Source organism: Ciconia boyciana, chromosome 6 (genome assembly GCF_034638445.1).
Source record: "Ciconia boyciana chromosome 6, ASM3463844v1, whole genome shotgun sequence".
Taxonomy (NCBI): Eukaryota; Metazoa; Chordata; class Aves; order Ciconiiformes; family Ciconiidae; genus Ciconia; species Ciconia boyciana.
This window is the reverse complement of record NC_132939.1, coordinates 32,792,932-32,811,599: the sequence shown is the minus strand read 5'-3', so window position 1 is coordinate 32,811,599 and position 18,668 is coordinate 32,792,932. Positions and strand designations below refer to the sequence as shown.

General features: G+C 44.1%; 1 protein-coding gene across 1 annotated transcript in view; it reads right to left on the bottom strand.

Moving 5' to 3' along the window:
- Positions 1-384: 384 nt before the first annotated feature.
- LOC140652884 (deubiquitinase DESI2-like) overlaps positions 385-18,668 on the bottom strand; it is a 57,797-nt gene continuing 39,513 nt past the window's right edge. The window contains exons 5-6 of the mRNA XM_072864252.1: positions 17,963-18,104; positions 385-627 (exon numbers count right to left, since the gene is read on the bottom strand). Of these exons, the coding sequence (XP_072720353.1) occupies positions 385-627; positions 17,963-18,104 (385 nt within the window). The remainder of the gene's footprint in view (positions 628-17,962; positions 18,105-18,668) is intronic.

Genomic DNA, 18,668 nt, shown 5'->3' with positions numbered 1-18,668 from the left:
TTGGGTGGGGGAAGAGATAAAAAGATAAAACAGTTCCAGAGAAGGAACATCACAGTATGGTACCCCCCTGCCTGTACACATGCCCTCATGCTTGAGAGAGCCAGCAGTTCTCCGTGGATCTAGGAGCATGGGGTCCCTGGGAGGAGAAGCCAGTGTAGTCGCCGCACTCTTCAGTTCAGCATTGGGTTTCACAGTCATTTTGCTGAGCAACTGTAGTGGCAGCCCTTGGAAAAGGGACTGAAGCTTCACCTCCTTAGTAGAAAAGGGTCTACCCTCCCCTGTGTTGTCTGTTGAAGAAGAGAGAAACCAAGGTGATGGAAAGGGTGTGAGAAAGAAATAGTACAAGAGAGAGGGGGATGTTATTGAGTGCATACTGGGCACAGTTTAGACCCGGGTATGTCTACAGGTTCGCGATGTGCCTGAGGCTGAGGGGGCTGCGGAGGTGGAGGGGGACTCCTCATCCGTTGTGTCCCCCTGCTCCTCCTTGTGGAGGCCGAGGCTGATGTGGCTCTGCAGGGCTGCTGGGGTCAGCCACTCCTTGGGGAGGCAGCTCTGGAGGAAGGGGATGCATGAGCTGAAGTAGGCCAGGCGGTTCACCCAGCGGGGGATCTCTTTCCCACATAGTATCTGTGGAGCAAACCAAAAAGGAGCATGGTTAATAGTACCAAAAAACATGCGTGGTGGCAATGTCATCCCCATCCACACCACCACCTCAGCAGGGTGAATTCCCTGTTGCTCAGAAGAGAGCTGTTTGAAACGTAGGCAGCATCTTCTGCAGTCAGAAACAGCTGTAAATGCAAATGACTGCATGACTGCTCAACACACACAGAGAGCCCTGCCAGCCATAGCCCTTGTCAGCATCACAGCAGAGATTGGGGAAAACAGTTCATGGCCCTCGACGGCTTTGGGCACTCTGTTCTCCAGGCTGTCCATGGGTAAAAGAACAGGCCTGCTGGTGCTTCTCAACCAAGATAATGACACTCATTTTCCAAGTAGCTCAAAAATTTGGGAAAAATATTTAGGCTGTTGCTGGCCAGACCTTGAGGAGCCCAGAAGCTGAGCCTGACTAGGTGGATGGAGGTGCCTGAGAAGCTGTCCTTGCTGCTCGCTTTTCTTCCTCGGGCTGACACACTGGGTCAGTCAAGTTACAGTATTTGGGGGTCCTTTTCCTATCCTAGCACAACACTCTTTAATTCCTCCTTATATGGTATTTCCTAAATGCGGGAAAGAAATCAACAAACAGAAAAATACTAGCTTCTCACTAGACCGGTGTTTCATCATAGGTGCTCCTGGCACTGATTTGGGTTACACTCTGCTAGCACAGATATTGTTTTCCAAGGTCATCTCATATTCAACACAATGAAACAACTTGCTGCATACAGCAGCTCCTTTCTTCTGTAGCATTTGACCACACGTACATACAGGTGCCAGATTTTAGTAGCTGTATCTGGCTTAGGCCACATAAGGAAAGTTTCCCTTTACATTTTACCATTTCCCTTACCAGACACAGAAGAGGCATGTGGAACTGATCAGCCAGGGTGCCTCAAGAGCCTGTCTTTAGTAAATATACTGCCTCTGTGGTCCTACACCAGTATACCGGAGCCTGAAGTCTGTGGCAGGTACAGTAGTCATCACAACCGAATTCTCCTTCCCTCCCAGTGCTGTCTCCCATGAAGCAAGACAGGCAGGGAGGAAACTCCACCCTGCAGACCTTGTCCCACAATTTATGTGGATTAGTGGTTCCAAGGTTGTCCATACTGCACCTTCTACCAATACTAAATTCCTTTTCTCTTCCTCCCATCCTCTTCCCATCTAAAACTACACTTAATTTAATACTAATTACTGCAAAAACTAAGAGGGTATTTGTCTGTAATCCACTAAGGAGATTATTTGGCGAGATGTCTGTTGTTGACAATGGAAATGCAGTGCTTGGAGGTTTCAAGAGATTTTCAGGGAGCACAACTGGAGCAGTTGCTAGAGGATGGGCCGTGCCGCATTATAGTTGTTACGGCTGATGACTAGCTGGTCCTTCATGCATATGGCCTGAGCAGAACAACCTAAGCCCCACTCCAACAGTCACCTTGAGGATAAGGCAATTAGCTTGTTCCAACAGCATGGTGTTTCCAATGAGGTGTGGAGAAGGCGGCAAACTTGTGACCGTGCTAATTTGACTACAGAACTCACTTTATTTTGACATGCATTGTTTAGAAAATCAATGTGTGAAATGGAAGACATTAGCATTAGGTATCAAAGAACGAGCAGAGCCATTTAGCTGCTAAAATTACTTACAAGCATAGACTGTTCTTTACCTAATACACCCCAAGGACTTTTATTTCAGTTCTTACCAGTGCTGCATTCTGCTTAACCTCAGATACAGTTATATGAAGCTGTATTTTTGAAATTTTTGATCTGGGGACAATTACTTTATTAGCAATTCTTTATCTCCATCCAGATCCCTGGTTTCCATTGCTAGAGCTATTGTCTGAGCCTATAAGCAGATGACCTCTCCACCTGCGTTTAAGACTCATTCATAAAAAATTTGCTGATCCATTTGATTTTCTCACCAGAAATATCTGATCATTTTCACAAGAATACTGCTGAATTTTAAAAATTGCATTCAATATGTTCTACTTAAACATTGAACCTGAGCCAAAGCAAAAAAATGCAGCAAAATTACCTCTAAATTTTGTAGCATTTCTCTTTCTTCCTCTCCAGGAACTTAGGCAACATATTGCCAGTGTAGAAAGTGACTCAGTTTAGGCTCCTTGTGATGTATGTGTACATGTGAGTTTAGTTTTCAAGCAGTTGTAAGTCTTAATAAAGACTTCCCCCCAGATATTAATCAGAAAACAAAACCAGGATCTGATTCTTCAGAAAACTAGCCGAAATAACAGAACAGCACAAGGTAAGACTGCCTGGAATGGAAATACTGTTTTAGGATTTGGCTTTCTTTTCTAAGCAGATCCCCTAGCAACTGAAATAACGCTTCCCAATGTGGAAGTGAGTTGTTTGCCTTTTGTTTATGGGAGCTTCTTCACCCAGAACGAATCAGTGAGGCAAAGAAGAGCCAGAAAAAGAACGGAGGTGTGTGGGCATCAGGCCATCAATCAGCAAAGGGCAATTTGTGGAGCTTAAGGATAATGATGAAGTCAAAGCGATTTCCCTTTCCTCAGTCATGCTTGTCCTTGCCTCTTGTCAGTGAAGCCTTGTTACTATTCCACAGCAAAACACAATGCTCAACAGGCGCAAAAGGGCAATGGCAGGGGATGCCACGAACACTACAGCCTGTTCCTGTGTTTTTCCCTCCTTGCCATAAAGCATATTGTGCCGGAGAATCCAGCAGTACTTAGCTAATGGAGAAACATCAAATAAACCTGACTGCAATGGGATTAAGCCAACTGAGTTTAAATAAAACAGTACAAGCAAGATGAAGTGGGTGTTTTCCAATTGCATATGAAGCCACAGAAAAATCTACCTACTGCAGCTCTTCAGGGCAATTCTCAGGTGAAAACCTCACACTGGAACAATAAACTCACAGAAGCCTGTTACCACCCATTGTTTCCATCAGCAGAACTCTTTTTTAGAGGTTTTTAGAGTTTAGGATTTTAGGGGGTTTTTTTCTTGTTTGCCAAACAAGTGGGTTTTTCTCTTTTGAAGGGGGTAAACTTCTCTGTGATGGGTCACATACTTGTCTTGTCAGACTCAGCCAATAAACTATTATGGGTCAGATATCACCATTCCTGACCATCATATCAAATTTTCCTGCTACCATCCCTTCAGGAACCTTAACATACCTGTAGTAGAGCCTGAGCTCGACACTTGACAAGAAAGCAGATGAGCCTCTTGGTATGTAGCTGACTGGAGAAGGAACTTTAAAGAAACAGAGTCACAGAAGGGCTAAGCCTATGAGAGATGTAAGTCTGAAAGGTAGCTGTGGGGTTAGTTATAGCTTATCTGAGGCAGAAATGTGTTCGGGATGGGAAACCCTGTGGAGTACATGAGAGGCTGGACTACTAGCAGCAAAGCCTGGAACACCTCAGCCCGTGTAGGGCTTCTCTAAGCTTTGCAAACCTGTGAACAGTGTCCAGCTATCATTGCCGAGCATAGCTCTTCCTCACCTTTCTCTCACTGAAGCGTGTGTCCATGAAGGTGTGAGTTATTCTACCCACCCCACAGAGCCAGCCAGTCCCTGCCACAGACTGAAATGCAGAGTTTGGGATAGCAAGCGCAGCTTGCCATAGCCCACCGAGAGACTCGTCCCCCTTTCAGGCAGAAACTTCGGCGGAGGCTGCATGTACTTGCAGCTTCCACTGAGCGGCACCTCCTGATAAAGAGCCAAGTCTCCCATAGCTGCAGCTTCTTCTGGATGCTCTGCCTAAGAGCTGCGGATGACCCAGCTGGCATCTGTAGAGTCAAGTGGAAACAGCAGTTCAGACATCTGTGGCTGAAACCAAACGTGAGGGAGAAATGGGACATGACAGTGTGGGTGCTATTTCTGGGCAGCTGTCAAATCCACACCAGGATTTCAACACATCAAGAAACAACTAATTTTGGATACAGAAAGATCCTCTGAGCATCTTAAGCTGTGCTGTTTTGCACTAAACAGTCACTGGTTAAAATGTACAAGCTGCCGTGGGAGTGAGGACTGCACCCCATCACTCTTCCCTCCCCTAAGTGCCCCAAGAACTAGGTTTCGTTGCTCAGTAAAGCTTCCCTGTAAAGCTTTACTGTGGGCAGGGGAGCAGCCTAGCAGCTGGGAAACATGGGTTTAAATGGAAGGCCACAATGGAAGAAGCTGAGTCTTCTGCCTTCTGGAGGACACCACTATCAATGTGCTGCATTTTGTGAGGGCTCTGGGTCTCTGGGCATATGCTAGACATTATCTGAGATAGTCTAACAGGCTGAGCCCCTTTCAAAACAAAGTGAAGGGCTGAGGAGTTGTAGATCCTAAGAGAAAGCTCTCAAATGCAATAGCAGAACGCTATTATATATAGCAGAATAGCAGAACGCGCTGTGCTGGATGATGCAATTGGGGCAATTCAGGCCATGCACAGAACTATAACTCAAGGCACTTAGGAATTTTTTTTAAGTGAGCCCTCCCAAAGGCACCATGTAGTGCTCCAATCCGTGAAAATCAAGATGTGCAGAGGCAACATTACATCCCTCAAACAATACATGCTAATTACTTCAGTTCTTGTCTTCAAACTGAGGTTCAGGGAGTTCAGCACTGAACACCGCCCACTGCCACTTCCACTTAGCAGCCTTGCTGAAAATGAGGTGGCGTCCACATGGGGCATGTACCCATTGGAACTACTGTACAGTATTCCCCTTCGTGCGCCTTAGAGAATGCAAAGGGCTTTCATTGGCACCCGAGGAGTCTAACACACACCCCAGAGCACTTTAAGAGCAAAGCCTTTAGAGCCCAAGGGGAATCTTTCCAGTGTTTGCATGAGTTGACTCCTATGAGGCCTAGAAAATATAGCATAGATGATGCTTATCAGAATTTTAGAATAAGGCCATTAGCTACAAACCAGCACATCTGCCCAGGCAAAGCTTTCAGGCTGTGCTAGGGCAGCCAAAACCATATGCAGAAAGAGAAGCATGGCAACACGATTAAATTAACACTTGGACATATCTGGAATAAACCATTAACCCAATGCACAGGGACATCCTTTACCACCTTGCAAAAACTAAACTGGTAGTATAACTGCCCTGTGGTGGCAGAGCTAAGGGAGTCTGAGTGCGTCAGCAAGGAACATATCTCTAGCTCTGCACTCCTGATCAGCTGCTGCACATGGTGTATACGCTGGTGTATACATGGTGTATATTTGGGAAATAACGTTCCCAAAAGAGAATGGACATACAGCCTTTGCAACACACCTGAAAGCACAGTCTCACCTTGGCGGAGTTGGCATGCTAGCATCAATTGCTTGAAACAGATTTATTGTATAATTACTGTGTAAAAGTGACAGTTTTTACTCTAGGGAATATAACTAGCCTGCAGGGATCAACAGAATAGATGATGGGGGCCGCTTCACTGGGCTGTGAAGCTGCATGCAGCACGCATTCAGCAGAGCCAGGAATGGCCTGCATCTTGCAGAGGGAAAGGTACAGCTGAGAAACTGTAGATGAGGCTGAATGAGCTCCCTAACAAGGCTGTGTTCTGGGATGTAGCATCCCAAGTCAAACGCAGGAAGGGAAAAACCTCTTAAATTAATTTAAGCAACTGTCTAAAATGCTCCCATTCTCCTATGCAATCCCTTTTTGTTCCACAGTAGGCAGGACACTGCCACTCCTACCCAGGTCTGCAAGCGTTTCTCCCATGTAAAGCAGATGAAGCATCTGCACCGTCTCCCTGAGACCAGCTGGGAGTGAGGAAAAGGGAAAGCATTTAAAGGAGGGACTAATAACCACGGTCTTGCTCCTCTTGTGATGCCAGTGGGAACGTGTCAGTCACCTCTGTGGTCCTGTGGCGGAAGGACGGAGCTGCCTCTGTGCAGGAGTCTGCATGCAGAGAGATGCCAAGAACAGAGACAATGGAATAGATAGCTCTGGGTCAAAAGAGACATCTGGCTTATAGCACCTCAGCACTTACAGCACTATTTCAGTTTCACTGGCCAGGCCACCAGTGGAGAGGCACAGTGGCTGCAAATGTGACATCTTGATGAACCACATTCAGAGCTGAATTCTGAGTGGCATCACTGATTAGTTACGTATCAACACTGGAGTATGGCAATACCCTCTTCGAGCATGAAGTTCCTTGTAACCAGCACTTATAGGTACAGCCAGCAGCTGCAGGATGACAAGGTAGGCAGCAAGTGGCCTCATAACAGATTAACATTTTGGGAATACTAAGTATAATTAAGTCTGGGCTTGTTAGTGACATTTAAAATAATGACTCTCCCACCAAATGAATGAGCAACTGCAATTCATTCATATTATCATGATGGCCTGAAGAGGAACTGCCTTCTCCTAGCAGGTGCTGTTTCAAGACCAATGGCTGAGAACAGCTGTTGCCTAATAGGGTCATCCTTCCCAGTGTTATGGACATGCTGTACCTGACCAGGCCAACCCATATGCATAGAGGGATGGACATCAAGATCATCTATTTTTTCCTGAGTAGCTAACCAAGAAAATCCTGTGTTTCAGTCTCAAGCTTTGTTTCCTAACATTAGTGAGCAGCAGGTTACTGCGGATAGAGATATAATGAGAAGAGAGAATACAGAAACTCATAGGAACAGGGAGAGACCTTCTGCCTGGCAGTGTTGGCAGGACGCCTAAGCAAAAGGTTCCAGTCTCTAAAGTCTATCAACACACTTAAACAGTTCATTTACACTCCTGACACTTTTCATTTATCAACAGGCAGCTGGTGAAAAGGACAGGGTTTTTCCTTGCCATCTTCATTCCTGGAAAGGAGGCATCTGTTTTCAGGCATTTGCACACACAAAGGCTCAAAGGCTCCATGATGGTACGACTAGAGATTAATTCCCCAGATAGTACAAACTAACTTAGCTCCAGGGTATTATGCTTATTTATAATAGGTAAGGACACGGGGCTTTTGGTTTGGGAAGACAGATGCAAAAAGCGGATAAAATAAAATAGACAGTGCAAAACATCCACATTTACACCAGCCCCAAAGAGCTTGAGATTTTCTTTTTTTCCAAATTCACTCTTAAAATATCTTCACGTTTAATCTTTTTGGCTAGATGGATCACTTTAAAGGAAAACCAGAAATAACTGCAGAGGCATGTGTGGCAAAATCAGACCATATCAAAAAATTGAAATGATGTGCTAAAAACTTGCCCCGGGGTGGGGGGTGATTCCTGTTTCAAATTACTTGCCACATCCTACTATTCCCTGGCACACGTAGATAGAAAGGGAAAATAGGATGGACTGAGAGAGCTGAAAGATCCATATAAGAGTTATTCCACTAATTGTTTTCTGTTGGGCTATAAGACTCATTCAGGATAGCAAGGCTAGAGAGGTTAACGATGGAAAAAGACGTTTATATGTTTATAGCAGCCTTTATTCCAAGGACTTCCCAAATACTTCATAAATTTTAACTAATACACAAACTACACCTAGAAATCTCATTTTGCCACAGCAGAGAAGCCACATCTGGAATGCAGTACAGCAGTTTATTAACCGCATGCAGTCAAAATTGTGCATACTTACAGGCAGAAGCAAGAGAAAAAATGGCATCCATCTGAAACCATGAGGATAATTTATGGGTGCAGGATGTCTTTATTAATAAGCTGCTTCTAAACATATGTGGCAGTTAGAAACCAGAAAACAAACACAGCCCGATCCCCATAGAGCTAACAACATTCAAAGGCTGCTGCAATGAACCAAGTCTTTCCATCAGCTTCAGTGAGGACTGGCTCAGGTGCCAGGAAATAAAGCTTTCCTAACATTCTTTCATGCCCTGTGGTTGTTTGTTTGTTTGTTCATTTCCTTCTCTCCTTTCTGTCTGTTGGGAGCGTTGTGTCCCCTGCCATTAATGGAATTGCATATAGGCTTTTACACAACAAAACACCTATCTCCTCCTCTACAACAGAGTCAACTGAAAAGCAATTGTTGACTAAGGAAAACACGGGTATTACTTGTCTACTTAGGATCTGCTGAAGACTGGTTTATAAAAGCTTCTGCTGCTTTTGACTGTGACTCAAATGCCACCTGAAGCTCCCTTCTCTGGTGTTTAATCCTTTCTCTCTGATAGCTTTCAGGCTAAGGAGAGCTTCCTAGTTTTTAATAACACTATGATGAGAACTTGTGTGTGCCTGGGGCTGGACCTGAAAAGCTCTAGGCTTGAATTATTCATTGATGATTAAAAAACTGCCCTCGTTTGGTCCTTGATTCAGCAAACCTGCCTTTTTTAGAGAATTTACTGAAAGTCAAGCTCCTCTAAGGAAAGCAGGATTCTGATGTAAGTTTGTTATATGCTGTCAGCTTTGCCTTGGCTGAAAAAGGACAGGTGAATAGCCAGAGAGAAAAGAATATGCACTGGCTACCATCTCCTGCCACTTCAGCACAGCTCCACACCCTCTACCAGTAAAGTAAGATCCCTCTGTTCTACCAAAGCTCCAACCACATTGACAAAGGACAACTAAGACAGCCATTCCGTCAGGGAAGTATACATCAGACATAGCTCTAAAGCCAATGACAGAGATATCTTAATCTTACACTGCACTTCAGTTAAGAGAGACGTGTATTTCCTGCTATCACAACTGATACACAATGACAAAGCCTCTCTCTGCTACTATCAATAGGACAGATCTTTACCAATAATACAAAGAAAAGGGGAAGGAAGCCCTAGCATCCGGCCTAGATGTGATTCGCATGCAAACAAGCCTGATTGCACCAAGATCATCCCCTGCCTCCCAAGGAAATTCAGATTGTGTGGCTTCACCAAGCATTTACATCCAATCTGGCATGCATGTTTAATATCACTGTGGTGTCAGCATCAATACTGGGTATGCTAGATGCCTACTTCTGTCCTCTGTAACCATCAGGTTGCAGGATTCACTGTGCAGGCTCCATCTGTTAATCTTCAAGGTATTTTCTATTGGAGAACATCCTTTTAGGCTGATTTGAGAGAGTCCTGCTGACTTCGGGAGACTGGGCGCTATTTATCTCCCAGGTTGAGCATTGCAGTGCTGCAGCTCTAAGACTCTGGCTGCAAAGCATTTGACTGTGACAGGGTCCACAATCCCTGCCCTGTAGGAGCCAGCCTCATCTAGGATGCTAAAGAATTTTCCAAGGCTGACCTAAGTCACCTCAGATGCTTAGGAGACTCTCTTCCCCTCCTGTGTCAACAAAGAATGGGCCAAGCTCACTTCATTAACCCCTAGGCCTATTTTGCAAGGCCCCTTCAGCCCAAGAACAAGACCCCCAGTTCCCCAAAGTATTTTTCTCTCTCTGGAAATCACTGCAAATCCTACAGCTTCAAAATGAGCTTCTAAAACCACAAGCACACAAATTCTGATTTAGGCTCTCTCTTCTCCTGCTGAAATGTGCTACCTCTCTGTTTATGTAAATAATTAAAGTAGGACAGTTCCCACAGGAGAGGCTGAGGGACTCTGTGCTCCAGAACATCTTGTAGCTGATATTCAGGAGAATTTTTGCTGAAATACAGGAGAAAAGGGAAATAAATCTTTAGTCCAACTTGTTCTCCCACACCTCTGCAAGCTTCTCTTTATCCAGGAAGCTCTCAGTTACTTGCGGATGAGTATGTCTCACTAGCTAAAAGTTCTGTTTGAACCCACAAAATGTCCCAGCAAAAGTTTTAATAAAACTGTCAGATCCCTCTAAAAGGCTCTGCTTTTGGTGACTTGTTTTTACTCTGAAAATCCTAGTTCAGCTCTAATAATTAGTTCAAATTTTAGCCATTTACCCAGATGGCATCTCTGAGCACTGTCCCCTGGATCCAATCCTTTGGATCAAGAAATGCTGAGCAATAAGGAAACAGATCCTTTAATATTTAAAGGAATAAAGGGGTGAAAAGGATCAGTAAGTACAAAAGGAAGCTGGATAATGAGATACCAATCTGTTTTCCTCAGGGGTTTTTAATCCCTCAAATCCGAATGACCTTAAAGAGCCTTCTGAAGAATGATCCCATGTGGATGTGAACCATGCGCACCAACTCCAGAGTTGGTTCTAGTCTTTTTTAATCGCTTTCTCTGGGTATAAGAGAAAGTAGTGATATTTTAGGAAGCAAATAGGGATGTTTAACTGTGCTTCACCATACCTCAGTCATGCAGCCAAATTCTGCTTTCAGTGGCTCTAGGGGAATTCGTACCAGATCACTCAGGTGTTTCTGAGCCAGGTTTGTCCCAGGGGCTGCTGCAGATTCTCTGACCATGCTCTTAGGGATCCAGACAGGTCCTACTAACACAGACTCAGCCTTCTCCTGCCTGCCTTCTCCTTTAAAAAAAGAAAAAAGTAGTAGGGTAGTTTTAGAGCAGCTGCAAGACAGATAAATAACTCCAGGCTGGGAAACTGCTACAAAATACAGAGGGTTTTGACCTTTTCTGGTACTTAAGATAAATTACGCATACAAATCAGAAAGAAATCATTCCCCTTTCAAGAAGAGGGAGGAAAGACATGATAAAAGAATAAAACCTTCTGTCACTGCTGTCCTCAAGTAAAGTTGCACCATCAACAATTTTTAGGGTGAATCAAATCAGTGCCTCTCAATTAATTTCCTAATTATGATGAGCATCAACTTCCTGTCTTGTCAAAAGGGCCCATAAGACCCACTGACTTTATTGCTATTCCACCACTGGTAAAGCTATTGGGGAATAAAAAGGGTTACCTCCCCTGGTGCTCAGAAGCCACACTGATATTTATCTGTCATGTGTCCTATAGCAAGGTTCTGAAGAGTTTCCTTAAATAGGGATCATTCCAGTTGCTTGGCAGTAATCACATTGATGAAGGGAGGAGTGGTTTCCTTGAGGCATTCCACTTATCTTCCAGTTCTGGTGCTGATTCAAAGGTGTTTTTCTCCCTTCCCATGGTGGTTTGCCCTTTTCTGAGACATGCTGTACCAACTGTCATCACTCTGTTAAGAACACAGCTCCATAGCTTATCTTAGGAAACTTCAGAAGCATGGAAAATTGCTGGTGGGAAGTCAAATGAGTCATCTTCTGTTTGTGAATGGGCTAAGCAGCAAAAGCTTTTTCAGAGTCTTTAAGCTGCAGTGACATGGTGTGATCCTTACACTCAATACTGAGGAATATTGCCAGACTGGAGAAGAACCTGGAAACAGAAAACCTTCATCCTCCCTCTGATCCTCTAGTTACTGCTATCTTCTCTAAAGAAGCTGTCCTCAGGCACTGTACACTCACCATACGCCTACACATCAGCAGGGCTTATATTCTTATATGCCTATATTTGAACCCCTGGCAGTCAACCTTTCTCCTTCACACGTGTTTGGGGGTACAAGCTGTGCCAATTTTGCGTTTGCCTTGCCTACTATTTGCCTTCCACAAGCCCAAATTGTATTGTAGAGTTGCAGGGCGATCATGAGCCATGCTCTCGCATTGAAAAAGAGCCCTCTGACAGCAATTTCACAGTTCCCTGTATCTGCATACACCTACCCTTATCTATGCCCAAATAACAGTCTTGGTAACGAAGAGTGTGTAACTGCATGTCTTTCTTGGCACCTCACGGCATACTTCCTTGTGGCCCACTGCTGCAGCAACAACTGCTCCTGCAAAGCAATGGCATGGCTGGCACCTCAAACCTGCAGGTCCTTGCAGGGGAACTTACAGCCCAGGAATTACCTGGGGTTTGGCTTTTTCCTGAAAGCATAAATGTATTCCTCTCCCTTTATGTCTGCTTTACAGGAATTTGTAACTTCTGTCCTTTTGCTATCTCACATGTCCTTGTTCTAAAAAATCAGGAAGTTCAACAAATCACATCATGGAAAGAGCTAATTATTTTAGCCTTCCTTTTTGTTTTAAAAGGTTTTCCTAATGTTCAAAAGCCAATATTTTTTCCATCTGTCAGAGTTTAAATAGCCTCTTTCATCAGCCAGGGCAACTCAAAGAACAGAAATATTTTGCAATTCCTTGAAGGGCCATTTGAACATATTGATGTAAGTATACATGGGGGATTGTTAGGACCATAGTGACTTAACAACAGATGATCAAACAGAAGGACTTCACCAAATATTGATGTGGTCCTAAGTGAATTCTCCACACATGTATAACCTTATCAGAATGCCAACATCCCTGCTGGGTGCCAGCACCATTACCTGCCTGGAGTACTGACACACAGAAAGGCACAGAAGCTCAGAACAAGATGGGAAGTTTGGGCTGTGCTACTGATGGCCTGACTGATTTTTCTTTGCAGAAATTGCAGGCATAAGTCCCCCAAAAGGATTGCCCATCCTCCTGGACAGTTTCTTCAGAGAGCGTGGTACTGATACTACTTGATTTTGGGGACTGTCAACATAAGCAACATGAAATGAACAAGCTGCTTTTAGGCAAATTGCTAACTCCAGTTTGATGAACCTCTTCATTTTAACCACAAACAATTTGCTTAAGTGGTTTATAAATATAGGTACCATGGGACCATGTTGCAGGATTCAGAGTGGCTGAAGCAACCCTAACTAGATTTTCACTACTTATATCAAGCTTCCCTCACCTTCCCACACTGACATAGATGATGAGGGTAAAGGGAAACCACAAAGGGGTATTAAGTGGTGTGTGTACCAGCGACCTTAAATTGAAGCTGGGCAAATGCACAAGTGGTGCGTCCGATTCCTCTCTCATGACTATCCACTAGGAAATTCTGCCTTGCTTTAGGCAGAACTTCCGTCAAAACTAATTAAGATGCCACTTTCTAGGCAGAGACTTATGCTCTCTGGTAGTTCCTCACTTCTTAAATAACCCGAAGTTCCCCAGTGAAGAAGAATTTCTCAGGAAATCCACAGGAAGAGAATCCTGATCATGCAGCATGTTCACTGAATTGCTCACTGAGAAAGCTGCCATGAAATGGCATTGGAGAAGATGAAGGCTGAACTGCTGCTGCTGAAACTGGGGCATTCTCTGTTTTCTTTCCACAGGAGCTGCTTTGTGAGTAGACCCAGCCATGCCTCTTTGATCCAGCAGCTGCTCATTAGAAGTCCATAGGGAACTGGCAAAGCGGGGAGAGATCTAAGTCTTGAGCAAGTACGAATATACTTGGCAGTCTGCAGTAGGTAGTATGGAAAATTCAGAGCTAAGTGCCAATGAGGGAGTAACAAAGCCCCTTGCAGCTTACAAGTGAATGTGGGTGGGAAGATCAGAAGACTCAGAAGAGATGCATGGCATTGTAGGGAGAGGCTCAATGCCACAGCAGCACACAATTGGGCTGCAACGGCACTGCAAAGTGAGTTTTTTCAGAGGTGGATAACAGGTCGAAGGCATGCCCAGTGGTTAAGTAGAGCTTATTTGCCTGTGCTGGGCTTGCTGCAGTCCAGGGATTTTTCAAGATGCATGGCCAAAGGGCATAGTCATGAACATAGGTCTGGACATGCCCCTAACCATTAGCAGTCAGTCTGCATTGCCTACTTAGACCACTAATTTTACAACTGTTAAAAATAACAGTTACCAGTTATCATGGTGGGACCTGAGGCATCATTGTATTAAACGTGAATTTGCCAGAAAAATCACTCATAAACAGACATAGATGAAAGATTTCTGGATGGATGTTCTATTTGCTGAGAAAACACGGATAAAGGACAAGAAAACAAAAACTTTGAAAGTAAAGTCTGACTCCTGTGGCTTCAGCAGTCCTTCTGAGGACAGGGAACCTGGCTTACAGGTCCTGGCAATTGGACATGGGGACAATCTCACCGTGTGATCCTGAGAAAGCTGACCTGGGAGGGAGAGCCAGGCTTACACCTCCTTCCCATTCCCTCTGCAGAATCGTGACCTCAGCCAGCAGGACACGTGGCTACATCTGCCCTCAGTCCGTGTGACCAGATGGGATCTTCCCAACCCATGGCCCCGCCACCGGGGCAACATCTGTATGGATACTAATTAGCAGGCCCGCAGCCAGATGAGGAAATTAAGGCGGCCAAACACAGCTACCTAACACATGGCCGTACAGCCAAATCTCAAGGCCTGCCAGACAGATTTATGTAAACGCACATTAACTCATACATCACCACACGGCTATAAAGCTCTAGCTCTGGTTTTGGGTGCTGATACAGAACAATACAAGCCATAAACCAACTAATTAACCTTGGCAGACCAGAGACCGGTCATCAAAAGGTTTCAGAGCCCTTTTTAAAAGCAGGAAATAACCCAGCATACAAGGGGAGATACTTAGGCACACAGCAGGGATGTGACTTGCCTGGCATTAGCCAGGAGGCTCAGGACAACCATCTCCTGAACTCACCACGATGCTTATGCCCCTGGGCAGAAAGGCCTAAAGGACTGTAGGGAGCAGAGCTTGTCATTCCCTCTTTCATCCTAAAAATTACCTCCCCCCCCACCCCCTTCTGTGGTGAAGGGGCATTGCCGTACTGATAGCATCACATTTCAGCTGGGCTACAGCAACAGAGAGACCAAGAATTTATACTCACTTAAAATCCTTGGCTGCCTTTTGTGTGCTGGAGTTAAATCCCAGTTCCAGTGAGCAATTTTATTCTGTTGAACAAAATTTCTACATCTTTTCTTTTAATTCTTTGAATACTTTTTCCAGTTTCCTGTCTTTAACTGCCACATAACATGGCTATGCATAAGTATATGCTAATTATTATTATTGCTGCTTCACAGATGAAGAGTCTGAAGGAAAGGGCAATACAAACACTAAACAGACTCATCTCAGAACTGGTTTTAGGGCACAAATATCAGTTCTGTTTTCTGCCCTCTATGGTGACACATATCTACACAGTCTTGAGAGCCACTCATCATGTAGTCAGCATGTTCTGCACACTATAAGGCTGTACCTTATAGCTCTATATGGTAGGGTCTGGAGCTTTCTAATGTGATGGGTTTGTTTTGTTTTAATGGGTACTACAGCAAGAAAAAAAAAGCACTAAGGCCGTAAAGTTAAGCAAGCATTCAAATGCTGGGAAATGAGAATAGAAATTTTCCTTGCTTTCAGTTCAAGCAGGTTCTGTCTCAACAGATTTCAAGCAGTCTTTCCTCCAAGAGGTCAGAAGTATCCCAAGATAAGCTGTGCTACTTCTCACCCAGCTCCAAAACACAGTGATTGCCAAGTTACTGTGTTTACCAGAAGGGATGGAGACATCTGTCATAAGGCGGCTACATGTATTTCTCCTGTTACTGACTGGGGCACGTTGAATGGCTAGGACTTCTGCTTAGTGTCTTAACACCAGCTATTTAAGAATTTCAGCTTCCATTTTCTGTATCTTGATGCTAGAGACCATCCAGGGCCTTCTGCTCCTGGGCCTGAAGCGTACCTCCTCTGGTTTTGCATTTGTAATACTTTAGAGAGGGATGATAAACACAGACATATGTGAAGAGTAACAGCAACAAAAGTCCTCCTTGCCTATGAAGGGTTTATTTAAACTGACCTAAATCCTGAGTAAATTCTGCTTCTGGGAGCAGAAGTGTCAGAACTAGCCATTTAGGCTTTTGTTTTATTATCTGGACAGGTTATGGGGCAATGAATGAGCACACAGAATCCACCAAGAAAGCTCTTGCAGGAAAACTTAACCCTAAATTCCACTCCTGTAAAAATGTTCACTGAAGGTGTAGTGAAAGCAAAATTTAAAACACCCTAGTAGTTTTTTATTAAGATCTCTTATTTGACTTGTGTTTGGAAGGTTGGACAAGGAAGAGGCAGTGAGGGGTTCACTGATATGTAGCAGCAGAATCAAGGAAGAATGGCTTTGAGCTTATGGCTTGGACATGAGACAGAAATTTTACATATCAAAGTATGTAATAAGCAATGACCTTATTTCAGTGCTGCAGGTAAAGTGGTTTTTTCAGCTTTCGTTAATAATCACACAGCTTTCTCCTGGGTTTCCGTCACAATTTTTAAAGTTCCCATTTTCTGTTGTAGCAATTTGATTCTTTGCCTCCAAAACAGTAGTGTGGCAAACACTGATTTGATCACTGTACTGCTTGAAACTTCATTCTCTCTTTGTACCAATACAATTCCTTCCTGTTTATTTTTATTTGCTAACATTTACAGAAAGGTCTCAGTCATTTTCTTGTTCTATAATTAGCAAGGCTGAAACCAATAGAGAACGGGTTTTCCTAAAAGCCTAAGCAGGTCCCTTGCAAATCGCAGAATCACAGAATCGTATGGGTTGGAAAAGACCTTTAAGATCATCGAGTCCAACCGTAAACCTAACACTACCAAGTCATGAATTGCTGGTTCTCGGGGGAAAATCTCACTAGGGATTTTCTTACAAAATCATACAGTATTTTTTCTACAGAATCTCTTCTCTCTTGGGATCTGTGATGGGCCTGTTTGGGGATGAATGGACACTTGTGGCAAAAGAGGTTATTGGCATAGGACTCTTGCCCCATATGATGAAGAAAGGTGAGAGTTGTGTAATGAGTGAGGGTGGGGACTCCAGAAAGAGAAATGAAAGTTTCACTGTTAAAGCAGTTGAACTCTATTGTGAAGAATTATATTCTCTCTTCGTTTTTGCCGTAAAACACATATGGAAAGCACAGAATCAGTTTTTATGGAAGGTCACTTCCATTTTGGGCTTTTCATGTCTTTTCTGGCACTGGGTCAAGATCCTGAATTCAGGTTTACACAAGTGCTGAATACTCATACCTTAATTGAAACACACTTTAAACATCTCATCTGGAGAGTGAGGAGGAAGGCAGCTTCCCCCCAAAATAATCAGATCTTTGGGAATCGAAAATCAAATATGCCAAATTAGGATATAGTTGGGATAAATTTGTGCTTTTCTGTGCTTCAGTTCTCTCTGAAGAGAAATAACAGCTCTTTTATGATTCACAGTGTTTTTGTGAACATGAAAATGAATAAGCACCAAAGATGTCTATGAGAAAATCAATACTTTTTTTAAGGGGTTTTGGATGGTGCACATTAAATAAGGAAAAGGGACACCCGCTTCCTGAATACTGCAAATTTTTGTTTGCAGAGCACTGATAAGCCATTTTTATTCCTTTGCAGATCGTGTAGGGTTATTTGTGCTTGTTATTAAAATGATGCACATTTGCATGCTAGCCAGGTCTGTCCTTCCAATTTCTGCTCAGTGCCTAGTCAGTGAACCAAAACGCAGGCACTCCTAATTTCCCACACAGTTTAGACAAAACGTGATAAACCTGCATGTCCACCTCCTGATCCCATCCCTTTCAACAGCAAAGGGCTTCCAAAAATATTAAGGGCAGAGACAGGAGATTTGGCTACGGGCTCTGGCCTGGCAGGCTGTGCTGACCTCAGTTCCCTTTCTGTAAGCACTACTACAGATCTGAAGCAACAAAAAATACAAAAAAAAAAAAAAGATAGCTGTGCCCACCTCAGCCAGAGCAGCAGAGAAGTGATTACAGTTCTTGTGCATCAGGTGGTATGCGTTGCCTTTGTACTCCTTGCCCAGCTCTTCCATAATCTTATCCACATCCTCTTCTGTGAAGTCTGTAGTGCCCAAGGCAATGGATTCTCTAGTTAAAAACAGAACACACAACAGGAAACATGGAAAGATACAGTGAAGAGAGTGATACATACCCAGGGAAAAGGAAATGATCAGACACTGGCAAGAAGGACAGGCTTAAAACATGGACATGCATGTCTGGGCTATGGGAGACTCTCACTAACAAAATGGCACAGTAATATCCCCAGCTTATCCACAAAGCAGGTTACAGCACAGGCAACAGCCCCGAGAGCTTCCTGCTCACCACCAGGGAAGTCTCAGCTCTGGGGGTCTGCTCCCACTCTGCCCATCGCCCCTCAACAGAAACTTCCAGGAGAACAGAGGAGATGATTTTGCCATGATGGAGAGGGTTTCCATGGGGTGGACCAGGAAGGAGCAGACCAAGAACTTTATGCAGAAACCTATTGCTTCTCCCAATATTCTCTCAATAGCACTCATGCTTCTAAAAGTCTCCAACAACCCTCAACATAAACCGGTAGTCTGGCAAGGTCAAGCCCCACTTGCCATGGGCAGTTCCTTGACCCACAGCCCCACAGTCTGAGCACCTTGAGCAACACGTTAATGCAGCATCCTC